Source organism: Salmo salar, chromosome 23 (genome assembly GCF_965601325.2).
Source record: "Salmo salar chromosome 23, fSalSal1, whole genome shotgun sequence".
Taxonomy (NCBI): domain Eukaryota; kingdom Metazoa; phylum Chordata; class Actinopteri; order Salmoniformes; family Salmonidae; genus Salmo; species Salmo salar.
The window spans coordinates 27,418,311-27,429,781 of record NC_138313.1 but is presented as its reverse complement, the minus strand read 5'-3'; the positions used below and the strand labels follow the sequence as shown (position 1 = coordinate 27,429,781).

Here is an 11,471-nt window from a genome sequence, read left to right as displayed (position 1 = left end):
TTTAGTAGCTATTAAAGTAAAGTATTCAGACCCCTGAGTCAATACTTTGTAGAAGCATCTTTGGCGGCGATTATAGCATTGAATCGTCTTGGGTATGTCTATCAGCTTTGCACATCTGGATTTTTTCCCATTCTTCCTTGCAGATTTTCTCAAGCTCTGTTAAATTAGATGGGATTCAAGTCTGGGCCATTCAATGACTTTCACATTATTGTTCTGGAGCCATTCCAGCGTTGCTTTGGCTGTATGCTTTGGGTCAATGTCCTGTTGGAATGTAAATCTTTGCCCCAGTTTAAGGTCATTTGCACTCTGAAGCAGGTTCTCATCAAGGATTTGCCTGTATTTGGCTCCATTCATTGTTCCCTCTATCCTGACCAGTCTCCCAGTTCCTGCTGCTGAAAAGCATGATGCTGACACCACCATGCTTCACGGTAGGGATGGTGTTAGACAGGTGATGAGCTGTGCCTGGTTTTCTCCAACTATTTGGCCTGAATGCGGTTTGCATTCAGGCCAAATAGTTACATTTTTGCCCGGTTGCTCAATTTGGTCTGACGGCCAGCTCTTGGCAGAGTCTGGGTTGTTCCATATTTGTTTCTTTTCCCAATGATGGAGACCACGGTGCTCATGGAAACTTTCAACACTTTAGATTTTTTTTAAACCCTTCCCCAGATATATGCCTCATCACAATTCTATCTCGGTGATCTACGGACAGTTCCTTGGACTTCATGGTATAGTTTCTGCTCTGACATACACTGTCAACTGTGGGACCTTACACTGAGTGTACAAAACATTAGGAACACATTACTAATATTAAGTTGCCCACTCTTTTGCCCTCAGAACAGCCTTAATTCATCAGGGCATGGACTATCAAAAGTGTTCCACAGGGATGCTAGCCCATGTTGACTCCAATGCTTCCCACAGCTGTGTCAAGTTGGCTGGATGTCATTTGGGTTGTGGACCATTCTTGATGCACACAGGAAACTGTTGAGCGTGAAAAACCAGCAGCATTGCAGTTCTTGACACCCTCAAACCAGTGTGCCTATCACCAACTACCAAACCCCATTCAAAGGCACTTAAATATTTTGTCTTGCCCATTCACCCTCTGAATGGTACACATACACAATCCATGTCTCAATTATCTCAAGGCTTAAAAATCATTCTTTAACCTGTCTCATCCCCTTCAGCTAAACTGATTGTGGATTTCACAAGCATTGCTTTGGCTGTATGGATTTAGTGGATTTAACAAGTGATATGAATAGCTTTGACCTGGTCAGTCTATGTCATGGAAAGAGCAGGTGTGTTTCTTTCTAAATCATGTCCAAACAATTGATTTGGCCACAGGTGGATTCCACTAAAGTTGTAGTGGCATCTAAAGGATGATCAAAGGAAATTGGATGCATCTGAGCTCAGTTTGTAGTATCCTAGCAAAGGGGTGTGAATACTTATGTAAATTAGATATTTTTGTATTTAATTTTCAATCAATTTGCTAAATATCTTATGGGTTATTGTGGGTGAGAAAAATGTTGTCAATGGGTATTTAAAAAATATATATATATTTAACCTTTATTTAACTAGGCAAGTCAGTTAAGAACAAATTCTTATTTACAATGACAGCCGAGGAACAGTGGGTTAACTGCCTTGTTCAGGGGCAGAAAGACAGATTTTTACCTTGTCAGCTCGGGAATTCGATCTAGCAACCTTTCAGTTACTGGCCCAGCGCTCTAACCACTAGGCTACCTGCCGCCTCGTGAATACTTTGTAAAGGCACTCTATGTAATGAACTATAGAGGACACATAGGATCCTGTTGAAGAGAGCAGAAAGAAAGGAAGTGAAGAAAGTGTTTACCCCAGCACATTCCTGGCAGTCCCACAGCAACACAATCCACAGGAGCAGAGGACGACAGAGAGAAAAAAACATGTACTGTATATCACAAAACAGAGTGAAACACAGTGCTATACTACACTGGCAGTATACACTGGTAATGTACACTACACAGGAAGTTATAACCCATGCAAGGTCACATGACTCACGTGAGGGCGAAGGCCATCAGAGCGCCGACCACCACGATAAAGTCTAGAATGTTCCACAGGTCCCGGAAATAGGAGCCATCATGAAGAATCAAGCCCTGGTCTATCATCTATCAAAAATACATCTTGTTAAATGATTTGAAAACAGAACTGTGCTAAACATTTGCATTTGCCTCACTGTTAATTAGCTAAATACAATACATTCTGTCTATCTGACATAAAAATGTTTTGGTACTACCAGTTTATGCCAAACATGTTCATGTACCTTCTGTCCAATCCAACGGACTCTGCTACAGTATGGTATGACCTATGTCACGTTAATATGACATCGTTTGGTAATGTTTTAATACAGGATCCTTGCTGATTGACTAAAGAATACTGTATTCTTGTTCTATAACTCACCTTTATTATCATTTCAAAGGTAAAGACACCTGTGAACACGTAGTCAAAGTAACGCAAAACCTGTGGGGTAAAAAGTAGACAAATATATTAACACATCCATTACAAAACTGGACTCCAGGGGATGAGGAAGTACATTTTATTCCTTGCCATCAGCTCATACATTAGAGGAGATCAGAGAGAGACAGATCAGAGAGAGACAGATCAGAGAGAGACAGATCAGAGAGAGACAGATCAGAGAGAGACAGATCAGAGAGAGACTGATCAGAGAGAGACTGATCAGAGAGAGACTGATCAGAGAGAGACAGATCAGAGAGAGACAGATCAGAGAGAGACTGATCAGAGAGAGACAGATCAGAGAGAGACAGATCAGAGAGAGACTGATCAGAGAGAGACAGATCAGAGAGAGACTGATCAGAGAGAGACTGATCAGAGAGAGACTGATCAGAGAGAGACAGATCAGAGAGAGACTGATCAGAGAGAGACTGATCAGAGAGAGACTGATCAGAGAGAGACTGATCAGAGAGAGACTGAGAGCTTCTGTTTAATGTGTTGCATCTGTTCTTCACCGCTGAACTGGGGACATATTTCCCTTTTAGGAAACCAACTTCTCTCTTTAATGGTCACACTGATTAAGTTGAACCGGAGGGAATTCTATTTCTATTTCAGACTTTGTAAGATGATGCTTTCAAGTGGAGCCCTTCTCCGCTGATGGATATGTGCTTTGATTAGCTTCTTAGCGTGTCACCAGGCCCATTTCATTCCCAACTCGATTTGCATCAATCAGCAACATCCAGAGAAGCCTCCCCCCCATCAAGTCACCATGGGAGACCTTCACAAAGCAATTAACGTAATGCTTTCTTTCAGTCTTCCAGCTGCTCAGCTAGGACGGGGCCTGATATGAGACCCCAGGCACATATTCCCAATGATTTGTTTTTTACCTCAAGGAAGTTCTGTAACAAAGTACAAAACAATGTCATCGACAATAGGAATGCTGCAGAATTCCAGATTGTACTCGATTGACACTGTATGTGCTATCTGTCTGATTTGTAGTCGTATGAAGAGCCTAAACCAGAGGTGGGAGTAGGGAGTGTGATGTGATTATTCTATACCCCCCAACACTCCTCCTCTATCTGGCTCCTCAGTGTGAGCAGAGAGTGACAACTCTAATATTGCTGTCCCCCTGTGAGATCAGCGATACTCGTCAGAGACAACGTCAAGCACAGACGCAGACACAATCCTCGTCACGAGTGTGCGCTTGCACTCACGGTATGCTGTGAGAAGATAGTACAGCACAGGAAAACAAAGCCAAACAAAAGCAATCACACGTCAAAGACAATAGCCTAGCCACCATTGTGGAGAAAGACTGTTAGAACAATGAGGCTCAAGGTCAGAGAGGAAAACAGCCATCTGTTGAGTCCAGGTAAAGCCCAGTGACCAGACTGGCTCTTACTTTGTTCCAGTCGGAGGTGGCTGAAACGGGGTCCTCTGCAGCGAGGGCGATACTGCTGGCAGCGATCACCAGCAGGATACACATCTCAAAGTAACGCAGGTTCACCACATAGTGACAGGCCCGGCGGATCCTAGAGATGGAACAGAGGACACAGAGAAACAGCTGTCAGAGCAGGACTGAAACGGGTGTTTTGTTTCTGTACCTCTATCATGCCTGTGTTTGATGGTGAGGATGAGGGTTTTAAGATGATGGTGAGGATGAGGGTTTTAAGATGATGGTGAGGATGAGGGTTTTAAGAGGATGATGGTTGTAAGATGCTGGTAGGGATGATGGTGTTAGGATGATGGTAGGGATGATGGTGTTAGGCTGATGGTAGGGATGAGGGTGTTCGGATGCCGGTAGGGATGAGGGTGTTAGGATGCCGGTAGGGATGAGGGTGTTAGGATGCCGGTAGGGATGATGGTGTTACATGCTGACCACACCGCTCGCATCGCGTGCGCGAGCATTGCAAAATAAATGTACACATACGGTACGTTATTCAATCATTGCACCCACACTGCTCGCGCGCGCCAACGAGCATCTGCGTTGCCAAGCGCTAAAATAGAAGTCCTGCCTCTCCCATCTCCTCATTGGTTTATAGAAGCAGATACCCATGTGCCTTCTCCTCATTGGTTGATTGAAAGATGAACTTTGGTCGGTCGGTCGGTCGGTCGTGGTAATACTAAGTTTAGATGCCAATCGCCATATAAAGTCCAAAGATGAAAAACCCTGGAAGGAGGAGAGATGACTAGAAACGATTCGGTTGACCGTTTTATGTGTGGATAAATTGTCGGAGTAGAGGACCTTGTGCATTTCAGGTAAAATAACAACTCAATGTTTATATCCTAGGGCAAATTAACTAGCAACAGCAAGCTAGCTAAATAGGAGAAATTAGCTAGCAACTGCAAGCTAGCTAGCTAAATTGCCATAAATGTTTAATGCTTTTCGACCTGTCCCCAAATTAATATAATGGTTCAGAGTTTGTTTTGATATTTCAACCTGCGTGTCGTGATCGCGTTTGGTGTGGCGGGACAAAGTCAATTTGCGCACGCGGACGCACGCACGCCTGGTTTAGGTGTGGTGTTAGGATGACGGTAGGGATGAGGGTGTTAGGATGACAGTAGGGATGATGGTGTTAGGATGACGGTAGGAATGATGGTGTTAGGATGACGGTAGGGATGATGGTGTTAGGATGACGTTAGGGATGAGGGTGTTAGGATGATGGTGTTAGGATGATGGTGTTAGGATGCCGGTAGGGATGAGGGTGTTAGGATGACGGTAGGGATGAGGGTGTTAGGATGACGGTAGGGATGAGGGTGTTAGGATGACGGTAGGGATGAGGGTGTTAGGATGCCGGTAGGGATGAGGGTGTTAGGATAAGCGTAGGGATGAGGGTGTTAGGATGACGGTAGGGATGATGGTGTTAGGATGACGGTAGGGATGAGGGTGTTAGGATGACGGTAGGGATGAGGGTGTTAGGATGACATTAGGGATGAGGGTGTTAGGATGATGGTGTTAGGATGATGGTGTTAGGATGCCGGTAGGGATGAGGGTGTTAGGATGACGGTAGGGATGAGGGTGTTAGGATGACGGTAGGGATGAGGGTGTTAGGATGACGGTAGGGATGAGGGTGTTAGGATGCCGGTAGGGATGAGGGTGTTAGGATAAGCGTAGGGATGATGCTGTTAGGATGACGGTAGGGATGAGGGTGTTAGAATGATGGTAGGGAGGATGGCGTTAGGATGATGAAATAGGAGGAGCAGAGAAGAGCAGAGGGAGACTTACGGGTTGTCAGGTTTGAAGATGAACATACTGTCAGGTGTGACAGTATTGACTGGGCTGGCCACCTCTTCCTCGTCCTTCTCAGGCTTGGATGCCTCCACGTCTTTACTGTTGCCTGGAAGAGGTGGATAATGTGGGTGTGCTACTCTGATTGTGGTACCATGCTGTGATATCAGGGCTATCTCCAACCCCGCATGAGATAAAGGCTTTCATACACCTCTCAGCAGAACTATTTTGAATGTGAGTAGAGTACACTGAATGTAAAATAAGGACACCCTTGATGGTGTTACCTGTGATGGGGGTGAGCTCTAGTGACGACTGGACATCGGTCACCTCGATGACGATACTGGAGCTCAGAGGGGACTGGTTCAGAGTGGTGGCGTTGCTATCGGTCTCACTGTCTCCTGTGGGGCCCTCTGGTAGCGCCAGTACTGCAGCCTGAGATGGCTGCAGTGTGGGTGGACCTGACTGTAGACCCTCCTCCCTGTTCTGCAGCTCAGGACCCCCACTCTGATCATGGTCCCTCTGTCTGTGGAGGAGCAGAGGGACAAGGAACAACATCCAGACTGAGTCTGGATTTACTGGGGATTTGTTGTATTTAGGGCACCATGAAGTCTGATACATTGAAAGTAGGAGAATACTGACTATTAACACTTTACAAACAAAGTCTACAGAATACTATACAAACAGTCTACTATGTATTGAATTAATAGAACTAGCTGTACATCAGTGTGAGCTCTTCCTCACCTGTGTTCAGCCTCCCTGGTCTTGGAAGGCTGGCTTGTTTCTCCCTCGTTACCGTCTTTCCTCACCTCCTCCACTGGGTCCTCTGGGGTCTTCCTCTCCATGCTGACAGAGCGACTACTGCCCTCCGAGGCCTGAGGTGAGTCCAGGCCTCTGGCCCCAGCCTGAGCCTCACAGTGCCCTGTGCCCTGTGGCCTCCTGAGCCACAAGCCTTCCATGTCAATGGACAGGGTGTCACTAGCAGGAGGGCGGAACTTACGCACCGCTCTCTGCCTTCTCTCCCCATTCAACCAGGGGCTCCTGCGGCCATTGAGGCCTTGGTGGCAGTGGTTGGGGATGCCACGCTTGCCCTCTGGGCATGGCTCAGATTCTGTAGGCTCCGGTATGAACACAGCTGTGGACGTGGGGGGGTCAGGCAGGGGCGTGTCAGTGGGATCGGGTGGCTCTGCTAAAGGGCTGGATAAGTGGAGCTCAGGGACACTCATGGACAGGGCTGGTTCCTCTAGGGGCATCTCCATGGGCTTTGGGGGCTTAGCTGTGAAGGCCTTAGGGTCAGCTGTGGGAACAGGCAGCTTCAGGCTGCCTGTTGCTTTGAGGTGGTGGGGACAGCCAGGGGGCGCTTCCTGCTCCTCATTGGGGTTGCTGAAGAGTATCTCTCGGCTGGACATATGCCGGTGCCTGCGCAGTTGGCTGGTTCTCTGCTCCCACACAGACATGGTCAACCGTCTACTCCTCTCCCTCCTGGACATGAAAGAGTTAGAGGAATTCAGTGGCGGGCATGGGGGCCCCATGGCGAGGCTCTCAACCTCCTTCAGAGAGTAGGCAGGCCGGCTCCTGTGTATCGCTCTTTTCCTATACAGGTAGGGTCTCTTCCTCCTGCTGGGAGAGAAGACAACAACACTGTCAGGATGAGCAGTAAGGGAGATAGCAACACAGAACTTGTCTATAGTAGTGATATACACTGAATGCTGTAAGTGCTATTCTTCATTTGAAACCAATTCCAAAATGTTTAAGAATTGCATTTGAATTTCTTATACTTGCTTGTATACAAATGTTTGTGAAACATACACTTATAAATAAAATATTAGTACAAAACCAGTGAGCAGTTGGAACACATTCGAGAAAGGCAATCTAGTCTGATTTTCAAAGCTTGGTAAATTAGATCCAGAATTGTTATTAAGCATTTATAAGCGAAAACAATTTACTGGATCAATGAAGATGTTATGTGGTAAATTAAGCAAAATGTAACTAGGAAGTTATAATAACTACAGTATAATGAAAGTGGGAGATGTGGAACTGATATGAAATGCAGAGCCAAATACTGCAAGATTCTGGAAGTAAAACAAGGAATGGAATAAAATGAGAATAGAGCATTTACCCAGTCAAGAAAATCAGGCAGTTTGTTTTGAAATTGAAATGAACAGACAGTGTTAACACTTACTTGTACTTGTACTCTTGTGTGGTCCGTGTTATCAATAAGCGATTGGTTGAAAACAAGACATTAGTGCTTTTGTGAGCAGAGACAAAACAGAGCCTGAGACACAGTCCAAAACGCAAGACTCTACAGAGGCCATTGTCAATTTGAGTGGACCAGTATCAGTTTATACGTCTACTGTATTTCTGTATAGACAAAATCATTATTCTCTGTATTACCAGGTAGTAAAATCCTTATGAATTATTCAACCAAATGAATGATGCCTAAATGTTTTGTCGTGTGCCTCGAGGAAAGCAAAGCGCAACATGACAAACAGGATGGTAGCAGTATTAGAACAATGAGAACAACATTAACAACAACAGGTGCACCATATAACATATTCAGGAAGTATGACAAGTTAAAGACATTCAGAGATACAGTATGGCACAGGAATAAAACACAGAAATGGCCTTCATTGGCACAAACATAGCAAAGACAGATTGTTTAGGCAAAGCAAACATGTCAGTTTGCATTATGTGTGCAGCTCTCGTCCCCAAAGTTGTGCCAGGGTCACATCGTTATTGGTCATGCTGGTCAGAGAGAGCCATGCACCCTCCGCTCCCCAAAGGCCAGAAGTCACAGACAAGCTACAGCCCTTTTCACTTTGTCAACATCATCATGCTCTGAAAGTCAGTTGTGCAAGAGCCCCAGAAAGATAGACGGTCACAACATTTCACCCCAAACAACACAGACATGATGCAATGCAACCAAAGTTCAGACTTTTCTCCAAACACAGACGCCGGGATACTCTATGGTATTTAAATCTCATCAATGTGATTCGACAAGTGCCTGACCCTGTATATGTCAGATGGTTTATATTAAGGGACCCTGCAAAAATCACAGATCCATCCCTACACTTCAAACTGGATGAATCTAGACAAAAATTGACTTTGTTAATTCTGCATAAAGCAATGAATAGAACTGGTTATATTTGTAGCATCCACCAAAGCTCCGCTAACATCTACTCCTGCTGTACTAACGTAATGCCAAGGAGAACAAATGCTGCACAGCATGAGACCAACATTTTTAACCATGAAACATTTAAAAATGCATATTTCCGCTCATGTGGTTTGAATGCCCATGCAATATGCTGTTCATTTTCAACATGCACACTATATCTCTATGGAACTAGAAGCAGAGCTGCCATGTCTGTTCGCGCCATCTTGCCAGCATAGTGTGTCCCCATCTTGTAGTATAGTGTGTCCTCATTTTGTAACATAGTGTGTCCCCATTTTGTAACATAGTGTGTCCCCATCTTATAGCATAGTGTCCCCATCTTGTAACATAGTGTGTCCCCATCTTGTAACAGTGTGTCACCATCTTGTAGTATAGTGTGTCACCATCTTGTAACATAGTGTGTCCCCATCTTGCCAGCATAGTGTGTCCCCATCTTGTAGTATAGTGTGTCCCCATCTTGTAACATAGTGTGTCCCCATCTTGTAACATAGTGTGTCCCCATCTTGTAACATAGTGTGTCCCCATCTTTTAACATAGTGTGTCCCCATCTTGTAGTATAGTGTGTCCCCATCTTGTAACATAGTGTGTCCCCATCTTGTAACATAGTGTGTCCCCATCTTGTAACATAGTGTGTCCCCATCTTGTAACATAGTGTGTCCCCATCTTGTAGTATGGTGTGTCCCCATCTTGTAGTATGGTGTGTCCCCATCTTGTAGTATAGTGTGTCCCCATCTTGAAACATAGTGTGTCCTGATCTTGCAACATAGTGTGTCCCCATCTTGTAGTATAGTGTGCCCCCATCTTGTAACATAGTGTGTCTCCATCTTGTAACATAGTGTGTCCCCATCTTGTAACATAGTGTGTCCTGATCTTGTAGTATAGTGTGTCCCCATCTTGTAGTATAGTGTGTCCCCATCTTGTAACATAGTGTGTCCCCATCTTGTAACATAGTGTGTCCCCATCTTGTAGTATAGTGTGTCCCCATCTTGTAACATACCGTGTCCCCATCTTGTAACATAGTGTGTCCCCATCTGGTAGTATAGTGTGCCCCCATCTTGTAGTATTGTGTGTCCCCATCTTGTAACATAGTGTGTCCCAATCTTGTAGTATTGTGTGTCACCATCTCGTAGTATTGTGTGTCCCCATCCTGTAACATAGTGTGTCCTGATCTTGTAACATAGTGTGTCCTGATCTTGTAACATAGTGTGTCCCCATCTTGAAGTATATTGTCCCCATCTTGTAACATGGTGTGTCCCCATCTTGTAGTATAGTGTGCCCCCATCTTGTAACATAGTGTGTCCCCATTTTGTAACATAGTGTGTCCCCCTCTTGTAGTATATTGTCCCCATTTTGTAACATGGTGTGTCCCCATCTTGTAGTATATTGTCCCCATCTTGTAACATAGTGTGCCCCCATCTTGTAACATAGTGTGCCCCAATCTTGTAACATAGTGTGCCCCCATCTTGTAACATAGTGTGTCCCCATCTTGTAACATAGTGTCCCCATCTTGTAACATAGTGTGTCCCCATCTTGTAACATAGTGTGTCCCCATCTTGGAACATAGTGTGTCCCCAGCTTGTAACATAGTGTGTCCCCATCTTGTAACATAGTGTATCCCCATCTTATAACATAGTGTGTCCCCATCTTATAACATAGTGTGCCTCCATCTTGTAACATAGTGTGTCTCCATCTGGTGGTATAGTGTGTCCCCATCTTGTAGTATAGTGTGTCCCCATCTTGTAACATAGTGTGTCCCTATCTTGTAATATATTGTGTCCCCATCTTGTAGTATAGTGTGTCCCCATCTTGTAACATAGTGTGTCCCCATCTTGTAGTATAGTGTGTCCCCATCTTGTAACATAGTGTGTCCCCATCTTGTAACATAGTGTGTCCCCATCTTGTAACATAGTGTGTCCCCATCTTGTAACATAGTGTGTCCCCATCTTGTAGTATAGTGTGTCCCCATCTTGTAACATAGTGTGTCCCCCTCTTGTAACATAGTGTGTCCCCATCTTGTAGTATAGTGTGTCCCCATCTTGTAACATAGTGTGTCCCCCTCTTGTAACACAGTGTGTCCCCATCTTGTAACATAGTGTGTCCCCATCTTGTAACATAGTGTGTCCCCATCTTGTAGTATAGTGTGTCCCTATCTTGTAATATATTGTGTCCCCATCTTGTAGTATAGTGTGTCCCCATCTTGTAGTATAGTGTGTCCCTATCTTGTAATATATTGTGTCCCCATCTTGTAGTATAGTGTGTCCCTATCGTGTAATATATTGTGTCCCCATCTTGTAGTATAGTGTGTCCCTATCTTGTAATATATTGTTTCCCCATCTTGTAGTATAGTGTGTCCCTATCTTGTAATATATTGTGTCCCCATCTTGTAGTATAGTGTGTCCCCATCTTGTAACATAGTGTGTGTCCCTCTTGTAACATAGTGTGTCCCCATCTTGTAACATAGTGTGTCCCCATCTTGTAGTATAGTGTGTCCCCATCTTGTAACATAGTGTGTCCCCCTCTTGTAACATAGTGTGTCCCCATCTTGTAGTATAGTGTGTCCCCATCTTGTAACATAGTGTGTCCCCCTCTTGTAACACA

General features: G+C 44.8%; 1 protein-coding gene across 2 annotated transcripts; it reads right to left on the bottom strand.

Moving 5' to 3' along the window:
* Nucleotides 1-1,874: 1,874 nt before the first annotated feature.
* Nucleotides 1,875-7,493, bottom strand: LOC145862993 (putative voltage-dependent N-type calcium channel subunit alpha-1B). Of its 2 annotated transcripts, XR_014382304.1 has the most exons (5): nt 6,446-7,493; nt 5,989-6,227; nt 5,702-5,813; nt 2,428-4,007; nt 1,875-2,135 (listed from the first exon to the last, which is right to left on the bottom strand). XR_014382304.1 is itself a non-coding variant. In XM_082968010.1 (4 exons), the coding sequence occupies exons 1-4, from the start codon at nt 7,231-7,233 to the stop codon at nt 3,815-3,817; spliced, it is 1,332 nt and encodes a 443-aa protein (XP_082824136.1). In that variant the 5' UTR covers nt 7,234-7,493; the 3' UTR covers nt 1,875-3,814. The 2 variants fall into 2 exon arrangements, 1 of the variants encoding a protein (XP_082824136.1); XM_082968010.1 differs by having other exon boundaries at nt 1,875-4,007.
* Between the last annotated feature and the right edge of the window lie 3,978 nt (nt 7,494-11,471).

What these genes read in the sequence shown, in the direction of transcription:
- LOC145862993 (XM_082968010.1), bottom strand. Translation starts at nt 7,233, where the DNA reads ATGGGGCCCCCATGCCCGCCACTGAATTCCTCTAACTCTTTCATGTCC. An exon ending in ACCAGGGAGGCTGAACACAG is followed by an intron (nt 6,228 to 6,445) that starts GTGAGGAAGAGC and finishes GCTCCTCCACAG; the next exon opens with ACAGAGGGACCATGATCAGA. An exon ending in AGAGCTCACCCCCATCACAG is followed by an intron (nt 5,814 to 5,988) that starts GTAACACCATCA and finishes CACCTCTTCCAG; the next exon opens with GCAACAGTAAAGACGTGGAG.